The sequence below is a fragment of the Lissotriton helveticus genome, chromosome 1_1, assembly GCF_964261635.1.
Source record: "Lissotriton helveticus chromosome 1_1, aLisHel1.1, whole genome shotgun sequence".
NCBI lineage: Eukaryota > Metazoa > Chordata > Amphibia > Caudata > Salamandridae > Lissotriton > Lissotriton helveticus.
This window is the reverse complement of record NC_136057.1, coordinates 358,669,564-358,691,611: the sequence shown is the minus strand read 5'-3', so window position 1 is coordinate 358,691,611 and position 22,048 is coordinate 358,669,564. Positions and strand designations below refer to the sequence as shown.

The window sequence follows — 22,048 nt, the reverse complement described above, 5'->3', positions numbered from 1 at the left end:
TTGCATGAGAAAGAAGACTGTTCAATAAACCCTTTTATTGAAATCGCCCGTCTCACTCTGCAACTCTGTAGAAACGAAGCATGCACGATTGACTGAGTGAAATACTTCTCTATTGTTTCCGCGACTCAGAGATACATTTCTTATTCTTGGGAAACAAAGTTGTCATGTTTATGCGGTTGTCAGAAACTAATCCCTTCTTGTGAATTCGAGAAAGTTTCTAGTGACCTCTGAGCTAGCTGGCACTCACAATTAAGCTCAGTATATTTGATAGAGACCTAGTCGACATAAGTCCTACGTCAAATCTATAGGATATATTATTCCAATGCGCAGAGCCTATTTGGAATATAGGAATTACACTACACTACACCCTCACCAAACTCATGCAGGATTGCTGTCGCAGTTTTGGTGCAGCCAAAACTGAATTTCACAGCATGACACACATCCCTGTGTACCAGGCCCCCTAACACTGCATGTGGTACTTGGACGTCACCCCTACAGCCCTACTGCAGGGTGCTTGGTATTACATGTGAGGGCATACCTGCATGAGCATATATGCCCCTGTGCTGGCCAGTTTCATTACTGCCAGTGCAAGTGGACAGGAACCCATTTTAGAACATGTGCTAGACACTGGTGAAAACGAGTTCCTCAGCTTCATTGAAATAGGGATGTTTGGTATAAAACATCTTGTATTGCTAAAGCCACACTGATTACATGGTTGGATTTACCGATACATGCACACAGACAACACCTACCAGCCTCTGGTGTGCTCGCTGACTGGTTTCTGCCAGTAATCCACATGAGACACTGTTCTGACTGCCTAGGATGAGAGCCTTTTTCTCTCAGGAGACCCAGAACGAAAACCTCTCCGTGAAGAGCATGTCACACCCCCTCACACAGTATGACTTAGCCTTTCTAGGCTGGGAGGCTACAAAGAGCTGTCGCCTTTGAAAAGCGAATCTGGCTCCCCTAATAGGAGAGGAAGCCGACACCATTTGTCCAGAGCCCCTTTGGCACCTGAATAGGTAGGAAAATTAGCTAGCCAGGTAGGCATGTCACCCCAGGCTAGTACCACCCATAAGCGGTGTACACGACTTTTCAGAAGCAGTCATCTTTGTGATGGCATACTTAGAAACTCTCAGACTGAGTTATGCCCACTTCCCACATGAAGTGGTCATAGAGGGGGTGTACTGACTCCAAGAGTCAGTAGCCCATTGGCTACTACCCTACACTCTCCTAAATTCAGTATTTAGGGGACCCCCTAGCACCAGAAGAACAGACCCTGCCAACCTGAAAGATGAAGGACGAGTTGCATCCTGCAAGAACAGAAGATCCCGCAACTAACTTGGGGCAAACTCTGCCGGCCTGCCTGCTACCTTCGCCAATAGCACCAAACGTTGACATTCCTGCACATGCTGAGTCCCCAAATCCCGGGAGATCTGCCAGCAATTCACCCAGAGGAACTAAGACCTCCCGAGAAGTAACAGACTTGCTACCCTACATCCTGCAGGCATCCAAAGACCCTTGGAAGGACTCTGTGACCACAGAAACCTGACGCCTGAAGACACCACTACACCCATCGCTCCAAGCCCAAGTTGAAGTGGGCCAACAGTGTCAGCGAGCTCCTCCAGCCCTCCAGTGTGGCGACACCTCTCGTGTCCCCCTAATTGTCGCCTGCAGCCTCTGCTCTTGGTAAGAAACCCTGACGCCTAAGGACTCCTCTGCACTCGTCACCCCTGGGCGATGGAGAAGAGGACAAGCAGTGTCCCCATGTCCCGAGCATTGTGAAGCCTGAGCCACCCTGTTGGTTCAGCCCAACTGACCCCCACACCTCCATTTAACCGCATGCGTGTGGCGGCTTTTTTCGCGCTGTGCGGCGTTTTTTTAAAACGCCCGTTACATGACGAGCTCAGCTCGTCATCAGCGTGCGAGCGGCACAACTCATGACGAGCTGAGCTCGTCATGAGCAGGGAAGGGGTTAAAGCCTGCAGCCTCTTTTTACCGCAACCGTTCTCCATAGATTACCATTGGGCACCGCACGCTGGTGTGCACCTCTGCACCTGGCTGCCCTAGTACCACTGGTGGTGTTCTGCTGGTGCTTGTCTTGGACCTTGCCTACCACTCACCTTAACTCCTGGAGAAGGGTCCAGTAAGTTGCTGACCTATACCTGAATGCAGCATTGACTTTTCCTCACATAGGATAACATTGCAGCCTCCAGAAATTGCACTGTCAACTTTTTTAACTAAAAAAAATTGATATTTAAAAACATACTGATCGATTTTCTGATGATGCCTAAACATATATAAAGATGCCTGCTATTTTTATAAATTGGTGTGGATCTCTTTCTTGAGTCGGGTCTCATTTATTGACCATTGTGTGAATTTTCAGATGTTTTGCACTCCTCTGTGATAAGCCTATGGATGCTCGATCGCACTACCCCCTAGCAGTGCACCTTGGGATTGCCATAGCAAGCCTTCTGTCCACTCATTAGGGAACCCCTGGACTCTTTACACGATTTATCTCATTTTGAAATATCATATAAAGAGCCAGTTTCTTACAGCTGCCCTTCCCTGAACTTCTTACTACCCCTGAATACTACTCTTCCCATAACCTTAAAACTTTTTACTACCCCTTAAGTCCACCATTCCCTGGACCCTAAAAGTCCCTTGCCACTGCTTAACGTTACTCTTCCCTTACCCTAAAATAAACCCTTACTACCTTTTAAGAATACCCTTTCCTGAACCCTAAAAACATCTTATAGCTACCCTTCGCTGAACCAGACAGACTTCTTACTGCTACCCATCCCTGAATCCCAAAAATAATTTTACCCCTTAACACTACTCTTTTATTGAACCCACCCACTATAATCCCTTAGCAGTACCCATCCATATACATTGAAAACTCTTACTTCCCTTACCTCTACCCTTCCATGAACCTTTAATGGCTCTTAGTACCTTTGAAGTTACCCCTCCCTGAACCCTTTAAATGCCTCGTACCCATTAACCTTACCCATACCTGTACCCTGAAAACCTCAAACTACCCCTTAGTGCTTGCATTTCCCAGACACTGCATACTCCATACTACCACTTAATCCTCGCTTAGGGACTTTGCCTACTGGTTCCCTTGTGATCCTGTTATTTCTATCGCCACTTCCCTCCCAGAAGTTAATAATGCCCCCGGCATCGGGAACTCTGGGTAGAAGTAACAGGGTGATATCAGGAACCATTAGAGGCATTGAGCAACTTGGAAAACCTTAACTCTTTAAATGATAATGTATTTAGTTGAAGCTTTTCCAGGAACACATTCTGCTGCTTATGTACAGTTGAGCTGTACTGCATTTTCATTTAGGAGAAATTCACTACCCCACTAATGAATTAATTTATTGTGGGATGTTTGCTGTTACCACAATTTGGACGTAGTAGTACTGCAACCAGTTATCACGACATTTCTGCAAATTTAGAGATAAATATACAATCATTGCTTCTTTCTCTTTTTCTCTAATTGCTGTAAAATTAGCTCCAACCTTTTGGTTGTACTCTAGTATTTATAGGCATTGAATGTAGTACTGTTCTCGTAATGCAAAAATAGTGTTACATGAACTGAAAACAACTTTCCACACATTTCACCAGATTTATTTTACAGATTCCCACATATTCTTAGTGACCCCTCCACCCCCAAATTATATGTTTATGAATGACATAAAACAACAAATAATATTGAATGTATTTTCTACATGTATATTTTTCATAATAACAGCTTATCTAGGTAAAGTAACCATTTCTTTATAAGTCTAGCTTGACAGTGCAACTGCCTGGATGACACATTTTAGCAATTATTAAAAAATGCTACAGTGGGCTTTGGCTTCACCCAGAAGACTAGTATTATTCTCCCACCTGCTATTTGCTGGCAATCTATCATTCGCCTTCCACAAAGTGCTTCCGTCAGAATGCACGAGGGATAACTACGAAAAATAATCTCAGCATGCTGCTTGTCACATTCAGTTCTTTTTCTGATATATACATTCTAGACTGAAAGCAAGTATTTTGGCTACTTTTTACCGAGCATTGACAAAGATAATAGGGCAGACTCCATTGTGCATACAATGCAAGCAAACATTTGTGAATGCATGTGTGTTTTTGTTGGTACATTAAAGTTAGAGCTATTGGTTTTGCAAAATATTGTTTATTTGGTGCAGACAGCTTTTATTTGTCTTATTCTTTTTAGGTCTCATCTGAGACAGGGCATGCGCTGTTTGCTTGCGGGACATTTTGTTTACTTACAGAGGGGCTTTCGAGGCATTTTGTTTACATACAGGAGGCTTAGAGCTCACCCATTGCTTACCATTACTTGGCTTCATTGTCCCTTTCATTTGCTTGCTCCTCTTTGGTCAGCGTGAGCCGGCTTGGTTTGCTTGCTCCTCTTTGGTCAGCGTGAGCTAGCTTGGTTTTCTCTTTTTGTGCTTAGGCCTCTCCTGGAGCATCGCCCAAGTACTGCTTTCTTGCTCAGTGACCTTCCACTTTCAAAGCTACTTTTTTCTTCTTCTATAAGAGTGCATGTGTTTGCTCTGTCTTTGATGTTGCTTGCACACTCCCACCCTTCTACTGCTGTCCATCATGTTGCTTGCCCACTCCAGCCTCCGTTGTATTGATTGCTCCCTCCTGTCCTGCTCCCGCTGTCTGTGTTGACCCTGCCACTCCTGGGTTACTTGCACCTCCCCCTCCAATCCCTTACTTGTTGCTTGCTCCATTCCCCACCTTCTGTCTCCGTTGTTGCTTGCTCACCTCTCCCACCCCGTTCACATATTGTGTTACTTGGCCTGTCCTCCTCCCACATTGTTGCTTGCCCTGTCCCCCTCCGATGTTGTTGCTTTCCCTGTCCCTGGCGCCCCTTCCACATTGTCACTTGCCCTGTTCATCCTGCTTTAACTTGCACTGCCCCCCGTGATTTTTATTTTTTTTAATGCGCTAGGCAGCATCATAGTGCTTTTTTCTAACTTTAAGCCATGCTGCACTGCAGCCACACTGCTTTACAACATTGCTTAAAGATAGTGACAAAGCCTGTAGCTCTTATGTAGGCGAGACTTATTGCCTTTGCCAATGCTTGTTTCTTCTATTCCTTTATGGAGGAGTTTTACCGAAGCACCAAAAAACTACAGTATTGTTCGCTCTACCAATAATGAACATAACATCCCCAATGGTTATACAGAACCTAGGTATCATTGGTTTCTTGATTTTTGTAGCCCCCAACATGACCCTGCTATTTCTGATTCTATGACTATTTCTCATGTTCGCAATATAAGTCCCTAACCCTTTCTTTGACAGTCTTTTGCCTTTTTGAGTACGGTAACCCCTTTGTCTCTCTCATCTGACTTGCAACCTCAGGGCCTGAATCCTGAAAAGTTAGTCTTTGTTGAGCATATCTCATTACAAAAGTAGTTTTTTTGATTTGACTGAGGACCTTAATCCCAATAATGCAATGTTTTTTGTGTATTACTCATGCAGTCATGACTTGCATTGCAATAAACATCTGAAACACGTATCTCATACAGTGCCTATATGAACAGGCATGATTGATCTTTCTCCCCCTCAAGTGTGATTATCCAGTACCATTTCTGTAGCCTCGTTCACCATTTCCCTTGGATGAGTAATCAGTCTCCACTAGAATGTCTAATGTGTAACCTTTTGTTTCATTCTTGGAAGCTTTCCCCAATCTTAAGTATCAGTGAGTTTCATGCTTGTTGCTCATCTGAACTCTTTAGTGTTCCATTGTGACAAAGTGTAGTGCTTTGGATGCAAAAGTCCTTTTTAGATTTAACCTAAGACAGTGCATGCACTGTTCCTTGTGAGACAATTTGTTTACTTACTGGGGGCTTGGAGCCAGCCCATTGGTTACCATTGTGTTTAATCATGCGTGCCAACTTCGGTTTCTCTTCATGTCTGTCCCTCCCCTTGAGCATTGCCCCAATACTGCTTCCTTTACCAGTGTCCTTCCAGTGCTCGCACTTTCAGAGCTTTTAGTTGCAGCACTGCATGAGTATGTGTGTTTGCAGACCATTCCCCTGTCCCCGTCGCTCGCACTCTGCTTTGCAGTTTTTTGTTTGCGCGGGGGGGGGGGCAGTGTTATGTAGTGCCTTGAAAATGTGAGTGAGGAGATTAAATTGTGCTCGTGTGTTAAAGGGGAGCCAGTGGAGCTCCTTGAGGTGTAATGTCACATGAGTGCAGCGTGGGAGGTTTAGAGTAATTCTGGTCGGCAAGTTCTGAATGGTCTGCAGCCTTCTGGTGAGTTTTTTTTGTTGAACCCGGCATAGACGGTGTTCCCATAGTCCACCTTGCTTGTAACCAGAGCATGCGTGATGGTGTTCTGAGTATTGATTGGGAGCCTTTTGAAAGTCTTTCTCAGCATCTTCAGGGTGTGTATGGAAACCTAAGTGGAGAAGTGTGGCTCAATGATTAGAGCAACATCTATTTTGAGTACCACACCGACTGTTTCCAACAATTTATTCCGTTGCTTGATCTTTAAAGAGTTTAAACATTGCGTGCTCACTGGCATCGTGCTCAGCCCTGGTAGCACGTAAACAACAAAACTGCATCATGCTGGGACACCTTGAGGCCCCAAGCCGATGGCACAGCCTCTTTACATGCATTTGCAGCCAAAATATTTTCGATTTCACACTTATTCTTCATTTTCCTCATAGTTTACTCAATACACTTCCCATTTTCACGTTCCTCATTATTTATGACCTCGTGCAAGGAAAAGCTATTTTCCAAGTTTCTTATGTCCAAGCTGGGCCATCCGAACCTCTTGCGAGAACACGTAACAGCCAAATCCATTTGAAAGCAGTTTATTTAAACCCAATGCATTTCAGGCCTGTAAGGCCTTTCGTCAGGGGTGACTGAAAAAATAAACAAGTGAACAAGTATTACAATTCCATGCGCCAATTTTTTAAGAAAGATTCCAACATCATGCATTTCACTATTTGTTTTGTTATATGCACTGCTCGGTTTAAAACCCAAATAGTCTATAAGCAACCTCCCTCAGATGTATTCCTCTCATAGAGATAATGATTAACATGTAATGCCTCCGTGAGCTTCTGCCTGCTATCTTCTTCACGGTGATTCTTAAAGTTGGTCAAACACAACTCACCCACCAAGCGCTACTCAACCTCTGCTAACTCTCATCATGAAGTTTCACCACTCGTCTGTTCCCTTATCTGCTCACTAATTCACATCTTCCTCCCTCTGACCAGAAAGCGGAGTACATTTTCCTTTCTAGCTCCATGTTTTTGAACTAAATTTTAGTCCCTCCTTCAGCCCTCCCTTTCAATACGTCATAATCACCACCTCTAGCGTCTTAGTGCGATCTAAAATACTACTACTCCCAGAGTGCAATTGGTAAGTTATTCATTATGTCCAACATGGAATCTATATGTCCGTCATGCCTTAATGATAATTATGACAGTGCATATTAAAAAAGTGCTGAAAAACATTCATGCGCATGTTTACATTTTTCAGTATACATGCACAATGTTCATTAGTCCAATTTCAAATCTTCTACTGGCATCCAAAAATAAACCGAATTCATGGACTACGATGTTCCGCCTTGCTGGAGGATACCAACCAAATAGTCAGTTCATTTCACAGTTCTTTACAAGATAAAAAAAAATGTTAAGGCTTGTTTTTGCTCATTCACTTCTGAACTCCAGCATGGTTATTTTGGAAGTACTACATCACACTCCCTCTTCCGGCACCAATGGCATAGGCATGAAATTTAAGGTAGAGGATTGTTTTAAGTTTTGCAGCTTGAATCATTTCTGGATTAACATGCTGTGCGATAATCCACCATCTAGTGGTTTGGTCTGGAATTCTCCACTGTTAGTCCTATTTCGCTTTCTTTTTCAAGGATAAAATAACCCAGGCAACACAAAAACACTGACTGGGGTAGAGTTTCGCACATCAGACTCTGAAGCACAAAGTACTGCCTCAGCTTAGAAAGTCTTGCCGACCAAAGGCAAGCAGAGGTATTTTACAATCCAAATGTGTCACACTATTGCAGGTATACAGCTACAAACCAAACAAATGTTACACTTTACTCGCAAAAAAAGGAGCGACAATAGCCTTTCTAGCAAATATACCATTGCGGATATTTACATGGTAGCTACTTGGTCCTCAGTGCACAGGTTCACAAAACATTATTGTATAGGCATTCAAATGAACAAAGATGCTCAAGTAGGACAAAAGGTATTGAAACGTCTATTTTCAAACAAGAATAAAAAAAGCTACAAAATCAATGCACAGCATGTGAATCCATAAAAGATTCATGCTGCAAAATGAATTTTTCCACCTGTAAGGGTGGTTTTGCAACATGAAGAATGTTTTGGATTCACAGGCGACCCACCCACCTCCCCAGAAGATGGGGGAAGCAACAAAAAAAAGAATCTAGACTCGGAAGATAGCGACCATGTGTAGGAGCTCCAGATAGGGCGTATGACCTCAGAAGAGGCTGGATTAGACACCAAATGGTGGGACAGTCCACACCCTAAAAACAAAAACACAAGAGAAACCAGACTACTATTACAGTGGAGAATTCCAGACTCATCCACTAGATGGTGGAATAATGCACCGCATGTGAATCCAGAAAATTGTTCAGCCTGAGAAACTTACCCTATAGGTAAGAAACCATGTTGTTATGCTATTCATGTAGAACACCGACTAAAATAAACAAGCTAGTAGATAGAACATTGTTCCTCACAGGCCTATGAGATTGATGAACTGGTAGTGGCAGAGATAAGGAGAATCAGTTAAACAATATGATAGGAGACAGGAAACCTTTTCAAAGAAATACAGCAAATTTAAGGCTGTGAAGTAGTATACAAGGGAAACAGCTGAAAATGTACTCTTGTGGAGTGCCTCACAAAAAACAACACAAAGATTTCCCAGAAAGCAAGCTCCCCTCGAGGCAGTCAGAGGCTCTGCTCAACAGGAGGGGCAAAGACATGCTGGACAGCCTAAAACAACTAAAGCCAGCAAATAGAAGGCCAGCAAATGGGAAATACAAAACACAAAGCCATTGGTAAGCAATAGGCAGATGAATTCCTAGGGAAACTTTCAGCATATCCCAAATATGTCTATGCAACAGGACAGAGCCGCTGTCTGAAGAACTTTTTTTATATTTAACAAATAAAGCTTGCTGGGGGCATGGCTTGACCGAGCTGCAAAGTGGTCGCTACCTAGAGAGTTTCTGCCGGTCGGACACGCAAGTCAACAAGAATTCATCAGATCAAGAACTGCTTGTGGCAACGCATCAATGGCACAGCGTTCCGGAACATTCGCAGATCTTGATGGTGCAATTTGGGACTGATCTGCTGCGACTGTTCCCTAGGTCAATGTGGTGACTTAGCGCAGCCTTTTTTCGTGCTATGTGGGCAAGTGGCCCGTCGTGAATTCTTGACCGTGAAACAGATCCTGTAACAAACCAACATCCCTTACGCTCTTCTGTACCCCGCCAGGCGACAGATCTCCATGGAACATAAGCAACACCGTTTCATGGATCCCAAAGCAGCATTAGAATTTTGTCCGCCAAAGGCAAGAGGTCCCCTCGGGAGGCTGGACAAACTTCAGAAGACTCGCAGCTTAGCTAAAATAACTGAGCCAGCGCCAGAGGGGGCTGTGTTTTTTTAACTTTGACTCGGCTTGTGGTGCCCACACATGGCTTATGCCACCAGACCAACTACCAGGGTGTTTGACAGCCACACTTATACGCTTTTCAGGCTCCCATATTGATTTCCTGTATCTGTGTCTAATGTACCATACTCCCATTAAGAATGGGAGGTCCTTGCTGCCTGTCGTTCGGCCAGTCAGCTGTTTATGCAGGGGAGAATGCCCGGTCTTTCTCTGACCCCAAGGATAATTCCCAGCTTAGGTGCATTACTGGTAGGGTCTTTTTGAGGTGGAGGGGTGGGTTTGTATATCTCAACTGTATTTGGGGGTTGTAGTAGTTGGGGACGGGGAACAGGATGTTTAACTTTTTGTTTGGTGGTTGTTATGCTTATTTTTATGTCTCTGAAAACCGTCACCGCACACCACGCCCACAGTCTATACACATTCACCTCATGACCCAAAAGTTAGTCCCCCTATGCTTAGAATAACATGGTTATCACGACATGCTTCACCTAGAATATGCAAAGCCGTAATGATTGCAGAAAAACAATACAAGTCCATGCTTACCTTAAATGCCACAAAATAGATACTTGCTTTCTGCAGGAGACCTACTAGGCCAACAGGTCCACTTTCGGATTGCAATATTGCTCCAGAAGGGGCTTCCCTGGCAGACTCCACACTCTCTCATTGCTAAAGATGGCCGATATTGGATTCTTGCGGGTACGCTGCTCAGCCAACTGATGATCCTGGTTGGCGGTATATGGCCCCAACATGGATGACCCAGAGTTCTTCTCTGGGATTTCGAGACTGGCATCTGACTTGGGCCCCCATGACATTATCTGGGATGGCAACTTCAGTGTCAAGTTAAAGGAACAGCGAAACCGATCTGGAACCTCTAAGCACCCGAAATCCCAAGCTGCACAAACCCTTAACACCCTGATCCAAGACAACCTCTTGTAAGACGTGTGGTGACATTCACACTTGGATGCCTGTGAGGCACCTGTTTCTCAGCCTACATCAAAGCATGGTCCAGAATTGATTCTCTGGCTATTGTCTAAAGACGCTCAGTCCTGGACTACATCAGTGACTCACATACCCAACACGCTCTCTGATCGTGAGTGACAAGGTGGCCTTACAGGCCCCCCCAAACAAAATCCCGGGCGCTTGCGTGGCGTTTACCATCGGGTGCAATACGCAACTTGGTCTTTAGAGACGAGGTTTGCACAGCCATAATATGCTTCTTTGTGCACAATGTTGGCTCTGTACAATCACCTTCCACATTGTGGGAGTCATTCAAAGTAGTAGTGCACAGGGTATGCATTGCCAAACAGTGGGGCATCCTCAAAGCCATCCGCAGGTTGCTATCTAGATTGGAGAAAGATATTAGAGCTTTGGAAACCGTGATCTTCCACTCTAAGAATCCCTCCACATTGGCCAGCATCCGAGACAAGCTCAGAATATCAGGAGAAGGCGTCCCATGAAACCCACTACTTGAACCAAAAAGCTCAGGGCTCAGTATGGTGATCATCGAGGCAGGGCACTGGCAGGGATCCTGCACAAACCACATGCCTCCACTTATGTGGCAGAGTTGAGGGGTGCAGGGTCTCAACTCATTTCTGCCCCGTTGGGATTGCTGCGTGTGATTTCCTCCTTTTTATTTCCAACTTTCTAAAGCAACCCCAATCCATGGTTCTGATGCGCTATTGAAATATTTGGATGCCAAACAATTGATTTAGCTAGACCGCTCCCACGGAGTATATCTAGATGTACCCACAATGACGGAGGAAATCATACAGGTGATCAGGGGCTTACCTGGGGAAAAGGCACCTGGGCTTGATGGCCTGACAATAGCCTTCTATAACACCATCGATGCACATGATGAGCTGAGCTCGTCATGAGGCACAGCGCTCCGGTGCTCATGACGAGCTGAGCTCGTCATGAGCCGTGGAACGCTTGCATGCGGGGATAATTCCCCTGCTGTGCTGAGCGTTCCACGCGAACGGGTGGGCTCATGACGAGCTCAGCTCATCATGAGCAAACGAGAGCCATGCCTCATGACAAGCTGAGTTTGTCATGAACATGGGGGCACTGCGCGCGCCCCCCGCCCCCCAGCACAGCGGGGGAATCACCCCTGCACGGAAGGGGATAAGGAGTATGCATCACTCTTGGCTCCTCACATGTTGGAGATGTACCAGGAATCCCTGGCTGCAGGTTTACTCTCCCACTCGCTAAGAGAGGTTGTCATCGTAATGTTGCTCAAGATAAGCCAGCTGAGTACTGCGATTCCTATAGACCCATTTCTTTGATAAATGTTGACCTCTTCTGCCCCTGATCGTGTGGCCAGGTCAGTCGGGATTCATGACTGGTCAGTTGACTTTGCATAACCTATGCACCATTTTTGCTGTCATGCATCACTTAGACCCCCGGGTTTCCGCAACTGCTGTCCTTCTGGATGCCACTAAGGCGTTCAATTCTCTAGAATGGGCGTACCTGTTCCCACTGCTTGCGCGACTGGGGCTCAGTCCATTAGTCATCAAACAAATCCAGCTCTTTTATGCACTGCGCATATGCGATTAAACAGGCTATTCTCTGATCCCATTCTTATTTCCTATGGCACACAACATGGGTGCCTATTGTTGCCAGTACTGTTCGCCAGCGCCATGGAGCCACTTGCAGCACCGCTCCGTCAACATCATGGGGATAGGAGCATCAGCTTTATGGCCAGGGGGTTGGTGGTTTCACTGTATGAGGAAGACATTACTCTATACGCATCCGACCCTCAGTGGAACCTGACCTCCTTAATACGTGAGGTTGTGAGCTTGGAGGATATTTAGGTATCCAAATAATTTGGTCCAAATCCTACCTATTTCCACTAACTGACACAACATGCCTTCCAACACCGACTACCCTATAAAGTGAGCATTCGGCCCGATCAAATACCTGGGAATATGGCTCAGTAGGGATCCAGAAGAGCTCTGGCTAGCTAATTACGGGCAGGCAATTGACTGGTTGAATTGTCCAGGTTACCTCTTTCTATGGCAGGCCACATTGCAATAGCTAAAATGATTGTACTCTCTAAATTTCTCCCCTCCCGCTCACAGCTCAATACTTTCAGCGTTTGAGTTCAACTTAGTTTCATTGATCTGGATGGGCAAACAACCGCGAGTGACATGCAAACTCCTTGCGCTGCCACACTCGTAAGGTGGCCTAGGAGGTGCCCAACACCCTATTGTATGCACTGTGTGCTCAAGCTCATTTCGTTCATTATTGGCTTCATCATACCTCATTTCAGCCACACTTCACTGTGGAGACGGACCATGCCTCCCCTTGGTCGCTGTCAACAGCACCTTTTCAGCCTTACAAGGCACCTAAGGCCGAGATCGATACAGCTAAATGCGTGCGCTGGGCGTGGGAAGGTTTGAGAAAGCAAGCCTGATTATCACTCCTCTATGCCCCCTCAATCCCACTTGCTAAAAACCCTGCAGTGCCACCACTGCAAGATAAAGGTGCCATTATCCCCGCAAGCGAGAGAGGCATCAGAGTATTTTTGGACTTATTCCCAGATGGCCAATTTCTCCTACCGTCGAAGGATTAATCGTCCCTTGCTCCCACCTTAATGGACACGTTATTACATTACCGATTATGCACTACCAGTCTCAAGATACATAATATCTTCCCTGCCCCACCCCCAACTCTCTACTGGAACATATACTCAAATGCTCCTCATTTGCATAAACTTATCACCCACCTATATAATCACATGCAAAGCTCCTCTCCAATTCCCTCCCCGAAGGCCCAAGGGGCATGGCAAACAGATCTGTGATCCCCTAAGTCAGACGAGCAGTGGGCCTTATACGTGGCCAATCAGAAATGCTAGCACCAATTTATCAGCTGCGCCTTATTCATTTCAAGTACTTTCATATATTGTTTATATTGCACACCAGTACAACTTTACAAAATGGTGGTTGCCTCCGATTCCCAATGTTTGCTTTGCCATGCACTACTTACTACTTTCGCCCATTTGTTATGGGATGCCCAAAAGTAGCAGAGTTCTGGCGAGCAGGATATACTATTATACACGAGATCACTGGTTTTTCGGTCCCCTATACACCTGTGGTTGATTTGCCCGGCTATGTAAAGGATATACCTGCTGCGCACCTTCAGCGCCCAGCGATATGTTGGTTCTCCTAGCTAAACGCAGAGTAGTTCCAACCATCCAAGAATGGCTCAATGATGTACCCTATTGCCAGGAGCAGCTGCCCACCTACTGGGAGCCTATGCCCATCGGATCTCAACCTAAAGACACATGGGCGGGCTTCACTGCTTCTCTCCAACAGCGGGACTCTGACTCTCAAAGGCCTGCAGGAATCACGTCGCAGGCATGAGGCCAATGGCTGCATGTGGGTTACCCTAATTTAATGTACACTACCTATGCCTTTCTTTGAAAGGCCAAAACTGTACTATTTCCTCTTGCCATTGTTCTTTCGGCTCTGGGGGTTCCTACTCGAACTGTGATATTGGTGGTTCTCCTACATGTATAACGAACAGGGAGCAGTTGGGCGTAGGATGTCTATCCTTCAATTCAGTTTGACTGTGGTTGTTGTGGTGTTTATTATCATTAAATGCCAAATGGAGTATGCTTAAAATGTGTTATGAGAAATGTTTTAGGTTTTATCATTAGTTGTTGCTAAAACCTCAAAAATTCTGTCTGAAAATGCATGACTACTCATCATGAGATTTAAATCCCTTAGCAAGCCCTCAGACGTTATCTTTTTATATTCTCTACTGGTTTGTTTTATTCCAACAAGCCCTGTCTCTTATCTAAACATCTTGATCTCTTGTTTTCATCCTTATAGTCTGGACTACTAAAGAAAGAATTTGCTATAAACAAAACAAGAAACGGTTCTTATCAAACGTATTTTACCAACGCATGGTTCTTTGGTGGTTCAATTGTCAACCATTCGTTTCAGCCAACTGTAATGGAGTCAATCTACTTTCCACATGATCTATCGTAGGCAGAGCAATGGCTTAACTTATTTTTATAATCTAACAAATGGCAGGATAACGATTTCCGGGGGTAATCATCTGAGATTAAAATATTTATAATTATTTGACGTTCGCAGCTCGTTTAGATCATGCATCCTCCGTTTCGCAAGCTTCGGCTCTCACTAGATATGTTGACTGGACCAGCGTTACCAGGCGTCCTTTATGAGGATAAGTGGTCATCATTGAGGACCTGCAGAAAGAGGACATCCAATTCTGCGTGGCCATGATGGCGCCTGCCACTCCAAGGTGTCATCTTTGCCTTTACCTGGCAACCCCTCACTTCAGGTCGCGTGACTCTAATCGGTCTCTTGATGACACCGATACGTTCTGCTTTTGGGGTATGGGCATGACTCCTAGCAGACCAGCAGAAGCCGCCTGAATGCGCCGAAGAACGTGGCCCTGCAGGTTAATTCCAGAATTCTGCTGCTCCCTGGCACCTCCACGCTGTTGTTAAGTGCGGCTTCTCACCCCACGCCTAGGGCAGTTGTTGTGGGCTCTGTGGGTGTCAAGTAACGTTGATGCAGGTATTAACATTGTACGTTTTTGAGTCTGGCGCCCCTGGATACGTTCGGCGTGTACTTCCTTATTTTCACTTAGTTCTTTTTTGTCTTGTTCAAATCAATTTCCCGTCTGGACGTAACATCTTCAACCCAGGTGTCGTGATGTCCTCCAAGCTTTAGACGATGCTCCACCCTGATTGGGTAACAGTTGCCAGACACTAATAAGTGTGGCTCAATCAGTTCCCACTTCCATAATTATGTTCCATGGCTGCCGACTGCGTCAAGAACTGCCCTGTCGGTCCAAGCCCTCAGACGTGTATTCTGCGCTATCTTGACATATCTACAACAGATTATTTCTTTGAACTGTTTGTTCGCCGCTTTGTTTGGCCAATGTATAACAAACTGTCGCTGAGCTGAACCAGATCATGTAGAAGATGTCCGAAGAGTGAGTCTTTTGAAGTAACTGGGCCGTATGCCAACATACTATGGATGTTTCCAGTGGTGTTCGCCACAGGTTAAAATATTAAGTATGGTTTATGTGTCAAACCATTGTTTCATTTCCCACTCACCACATTTGGCCCTGATAATCAAACGTACACTAAATTTTCCAATCAAAAACAATTGTTAGACTGTTTTAGAAACGAGGTAGTATGGATTAACTGCAAACGGTTATATGTAAACTTGGTTTTGACTGCCAATCGCTAGATACTACACGGTATTTGCAATACAGTTACTGTAGCATGCTGATGCAGGATATTGCACTGTCACGGTGGGAATTCTGGAATGCCCTGTACATGCCTTATCTGAAAACCTCTGGCTAGGGGAATTTCTGCTTGTTGAGAACTGGAGAGCGCACCTAATATAGGGCACGAAATGTAGAGGGATTCATTTGACTTTGCTTCAAGATCTCTCCCTGTTACTAGCAGTTCAATTCTATGATGTATCCACAGAGCCTTGTAGGTACGCTTGACTCTATTTTCAAATAGAGTGGTGTGCACTGTAAGCCAAACACTGTATTGACCATCTCTAATGTATTGCAAAATATTAAAGGGCTGTAGGTTCCGAGGACTTTTACAGAGCATCAGCGAAATACTGTGCTAAAATTGCAGAGGGCCATTATATCACTTAGCTCACTGAAACAACTTTGAAAACGCAATTCTATTTGTTAATGACTTTCAAGAGATTAACATTTAGCTATTAGATTATTCTTATTTATTGTACTTTATCACCTGTGTTGTTTTAATGTGTGATGCGTGTGTACAAGTTGAAATTGGACTGTCAAAGGAACTTTCTTTAGTTAAACTAACTTACAAAATATTTTTCAGTTGATGATGTTGCCTTCATACCTCTTCTCTCCTGCTTCCACAGAGCTAGCCCTGTAGCAACGAGATCCGCGCCCATCGATCTGCATTACCTAGTGATGCATCGAAGGCTCTCCAGAGTCATCCCATGAGAATGAAGGACATCTATCTCCAACATGCAGCTAAACAGTGCCTTGATTTTCATTCGGAGGGGATCAAGCATGGATGATCTTCAGTGCAGGACATGAATTGCAGTAATGACTGATGTCTTCAGTTTTCGACGCTGGGAAATACGCGTTTTTATCCACTGGAGAGAGACATGGAGGCTGCCTCTGTTCCGCCGCTGTCTGTGATCTATGGCTTTCCCTACAGAACAATTAAATGTGAGGGTATCGCTGATTTATCTCAGGAATATTTTTCAGGTTGAGGCGGGTGGAGGCAGATTATTTTGATTTGGGCACAGGCAGTGCTCTTACACTGTAAGCATAGTATTACTATAGGGGGATAATTCAGCTCCTGTTTACAGAAATTGCCTTTTTGGTCTTCTTTTTGAGAAGGGGAGGGAGCGCGGGCGTATTATTTTTTTTTAATGTTATTTGAGGAATGTACTGTACATAGCCAGGAAGGCGGGGGCTTCTAGTGCAGCTCCTTGGACTCTAAGCACTGCGCTTACCTTAATCTGTTTACATGAAATCACAGTTTGGACAGCAAAATCTGGGGGATGAGGGAGGTATTGAAGCAGGATCGGATCATACATTAAAGGGGAGATGTTTATCGACAACAATCCTCAATCAACATACTCGTCAGCGGCAGGAAAGGTGAGATGGATTCTGACTACTACAGTTCCTTAGTGCAATCGAAACTGTAGTGTGTGCAGCCCACGATGCCAAGAAGGATCTAAAATGTGCTCCTGGACTGTATACACCTTGGATCAGAAGGGTTTCGTAAAATATGTTGACTATGCTGCTGTGTTGCTGCACCCTTGATATTCACACAGCACCTGGTGCTCTAGAATGTTTTTCATACACATTTGTTTGATCATTGTTAAGAAAAGGGTGTGTGATTGAGTTAGGATGTCTTGTATGTGTCTCCAGCAATAGTGTTTTTAACAAGTCACAATGAATTGTCTTGAAATAGTGTAAAATCATAGACTTACATGAACTTTTGACCCCAGTTCCTATGATGCTCTGAATTTTTTTCTCCATTTTTGTTTCTTCTTCCCGAAAAGCTTTACGTACCTTTTTTTCCGAGTCTGTGGTGCGTTACCTGGGAAGAATTAAATATACGGAGAGATATCCTACTATAAAGATAACCACTTATGGCTTTCTAGCTCCAGAGGCAATATTTGATTTGATGTAAATTGTTATAATCGGCTCTAGTTGCAAGATGCATTTACAAACTGATCAGAAGAAGCAATCTATGGGCTTCCTCAGCTTAGCACCACTAGAAGCATAACAAAACACCAACTAAATGTACATACTGCATGTCTGCCTCATTTTTACAAATCTGTTTTCTCCAATAAATATTACTGTGAACACTCGCCAACACCTGACCAGCTTCACAGCAAGGAAAGGAAAGTATTGGTCTGTGTAGGGGAACGATTTCAAATAATCATGAAAGTAAAGCCGCTAAAATTCATCAGGTTGCACATAACTGCGGATGGTGCTCTGAGGTGTTAGTTACTAGAGAATGATTTGTGTTAGCTAGCCCTTTGGAGAACCCTCTAGCGGTAGCACTATGCCTCATTGCCTTGGGAGGTGGACTTTAATCCACAGTTGCACTTTTGTGAATGTACATATACCTTTTATGTGAAAAGCAGGAACAAATCTGGGTTTAGGTAGTAACGAGGAGTAAAAGCCAAAAAAACACCTTGAATCTGGAAATAAATGTGACTTTTAGCAGTATTTGCAAATATGTGCTATATTTATCACACTATTCAGAAAATCTTGATCAGTCTTGCTCATGTGCTGCGTGTAGGGCATTAATTGTCAGGTAATGATTTTCTTATATATAATATATATATTAGCACAGTGGGGCCGGCCCTCCTGGGTGGTGGGAAATAAATAATTAAACTCGCTTTAAATAGTCTTCTGGCCCGTTATGTCCTGTCACTCTCAAAATATGCTTTCTGGTTCTGTGCTATACTGCCGTGCAAACTCGCTCATCTCTGAGAAGCTTAAATGGGGTGTTTGCTTCCAGAGTGTTATTTAAGACATACTCTTACTGGTTAAGCTTGGTAATTTCTGGAAGAAGTGGAACTGATACTTTGTTTTCTGAAGTTGGTCCTTAGTCTGACAATCTTACTATTCTTCCTCCTCGATGCTTCCTTAAACACCACAACTTGTTGGTACTGCCACACTCTCTGGCTCCTCAGAGTTCGGAGTATTGTAGGTTTGTAGTTAATTCTCTGGCTCGTCCTACCTCTATACATACAGTTTGTGACCCTTTGGCGTTTTAGGCAAATTTGGTCAGCAGATAACGAGATTAGGTTTCTGCACTTTCTGTGATTTACGATAAGTAGTGCACCTTGTTGGTTTTTCCAGAAAAGACTGTAGTATACACGTCAGTTCTAACTCGTAGCACACTCACTGAATAGCCTTTGACACAAAATAATCTAAAGATCAAATTTTTCTTCCAAAGGAAGCTATCCAGTATTTTGTATTTTCAAGAGCCGTGTAAAAAAAATTGATACACTAGAGTGACTTGTTTCTGGTGTTATTCTGCAAATGATATCCTGCTGCTGCAACTAATAGGGTAGAATATCTATTCTAGATGTATATTGTAACCTGTCGCACGCTGCTTTTTTCTGATTCCTATTTCATGAAAAAGAAACTGGAAGAAATTATTATAATCCCAAATTCTCCCATCCACCCTTATTGACCCCACCTTCCTCCCCTGTCCCATTCCCTGTTATCACTTAGTTAAGGCACTGTCACCCAGACTCTTTCCTGGCAATAAAGAAAAGCTCCTCATTCGCCATTGTGCAACCCTGTTCTGATCGTTCTCGTACTCTTTGAGTTGAGCAATACCTACTCTACCTTCTAGTGAAAAATATTATGTAAGCACAAACTTAGCCGCACAAGTGCAACATGTGACCGAACAATCAACTCTATTGTGTGAGCAAGATTTATACAGGGGACAGACGTGGTGCAGAGGGTGTGACTTGTTGCTCTATGGGAGTGGTTGTGTAGCTTTAACCAGAGTGCATATGCAGCTCTCCGGCAGTATACACTCGCGCATGAAGTAGAAAAGGCTTTTAATCCCCTGGCATAACAACCCATTTGCATCCCAAACTTCTTTCTCATATAAGAACCACCTCTGTGTTAATGTGACCCTTTTCACTAGTATCTTAGAAACTAATCAAAGAATGTTAGTTTCCATGCACATACTGTACACCTTCAGGTTGATGTCACTGTTAGCGTCTAGATGCACTTAGACCCCCTTCTGTTTTTCTTTTTTGTGAAGCACTCCTTTGAATCCGGCCAGATTCTCCCCCCTTTTAAGTTTAAATGCGAGTCCTTGCAGTTTTCTCAATCCATTTGTGACTACCGACAATTAGGTCATGTACTTGTGACCTTTTCTACTGTTGATGTGATGAACCTGGTCATCCCTTTGAGAGAAGGTCCCACTGACATTAGTGCCTACTTTATGTATGGTAGAGAGTACTAATGGTTGAACTTCAGACCCCAAGGATATATGATGCACTACAACCGCCTATAATGGCGTCACCTGGCTTTTATGTTGTGTTTCGAGATGACCTAGTATCATCGACAACCGTGGAAACAAACAGATTAGCAGTATGCCACCTAAGCAGTTAATATAAAATGGCTACTTGCCCCTCACCTACATTTTAGCAACTTGCACAAAGCAACATTAACAGTGCCTGATTATTCTGGAACACGACAAGCACATGTTCTATATAGACTAATCTCTTCTCATATGGGTTCTTCATTCCTTTCGTCAAATCCATTCCTCTTTGCTTCATTTCTTCATTTTTAAAAAGGTGATCCGTTCTGATGCGAAAGCCTCATTCCTGCCATCATACTTTAGTAGACCACATTATACTTTAGATACAAAAGGCTGAGGCAAGTACCAGTTTTGAGCAAGCTGCAAAGCCGCAGCCCACTTTGCTTAGGACAGTTGTCTAGTATAGGTTGCTAAATACCACTTGTAAATTTATTGAGGAATAAAATGCAAACATATCAGACCAAACTATGTTCTTGATACTGCTGTTGTCTTTAGATGTACAGATGGAGACAATTGGATTTAGTAGTAGATCACCGATATGCTGTACTAGCAGCCTCCCTTTGCCTCTTAGCTGTATCTCCCGTACCACCAGAGGGGTAGTAAATGCAGTAAGATGCATCTGCTTTGGGGGCAAGTGATGTACTTTTCCTTAACCTGGATTATTCAGCTAGCCAGTGTGATGCTGGGACATGTAATTTGTATCCTTAGGTCCCATCTATAAATGGAGAGCTCCTAGAAGACACCTCAGTGGTAACCATTGGGCTTTGGAACAAATATGCTGCTTTATTATTTGTCTATCTGGTGCTGCAGTTAATACCTCACTTTGCTGTCAGATAGTGCTGAACACAGGCATTATGCAAGTGAAACCATCCCCTCATGGCTTTCAAACCTCGCCCTCCTCCCTCCCAGTCCTGCTGTGAGAAGTTAGAACTTCCTGGCCAATACTGGAAATGTGAACTCTATTTATTTGTTTTTATAGTGTATATTTCGGCCCTGATTTTTTTCTTATGTTTTGTGTGCCGTTATTCTATCACTGGGAGCGACATTTACCTCAGTAGTTAGTTCTATGACGTATTGTTTTTGTACTTTTTTTTAAAAAAAGTTGTTGCTTGAGGGCAATAGATTATTTTCCGAATGAACTGGTGATTTTGTATAAAGTACATTCTTAGAATAAATAATTTAGCAAAAAGCAAACGTGTGCATTTCTTTTTGTGAACATGAACAGATTTTAAGTTTCTGTATTTTTAACGCATTTGACTTTACAGGAATTTTTGATGTGCGGTTACTCACAAAGTGAAACTTCAATTCGAAAAAATTCTGTCCGAATAAATGGGCTTGTTTGATGAATTTGGTATGAACTAGTAGTAACACCAAGATTTCCTGAGTATTAGGTGTCTGTCCAGATATATCGCTTTGGAGACGTAACATCATTACATTCAACTTGTGGAACATAGCCAGGAAAATCGATTTCAGAAAAAATCGCAAATTAGAGTTCCAAAAATGTGTTAATTTTGTGAAATAATATTCCACACAGACTTACCAGAATATTAATGCTAATAAGATGGAGACCGAGCGATGATCTAGGAAATGAGTTGTTAGTTTAAAACTCCTGAATTCAAGTTTTGTGTTTTTTGGTCTGCTTTCATTTTTAAGATTGCTTAGTACAAAAATATTGCATGTTTTTCATATAAATGAATACAAGTATTACAATATTAATTACTGTTACTAGCTTTAAATGCAATATACCCAAAATTGCTTATTTAATCACTTTACCACAGGTATCCATTAAGCAATACTCGC

The 22,048-nt window shown here is 43.6% G+C and overlaps 1 protein-coding gene across 1 annotated transcript in view; it reads left to right on the top strand.

Moving 5' to 3' along the window:
• Nucleotides 1-21,442, top strand: part of CECR2 (CECR2 histone acetyl-lysine reader) — an 849,481-nt gene extending 828,039 nt beyond the window's left edge. Inside the window, exon 19 of the mRNA XM_078673636.1 lies at nt 16,569-21,442. Within this exon, the coding sequence (XP_078529762.1) occupies nt 16,569-16,574 (6 nt within the window). The 3' untranslated portion in view covers nt 16,575-21,442. The remainder of the gene's footprint in view (nt 1-16,568) is intronic.
• The last annotated feature ends 606 nt before the right edge of the window (nt 21,443-22,048 follow it).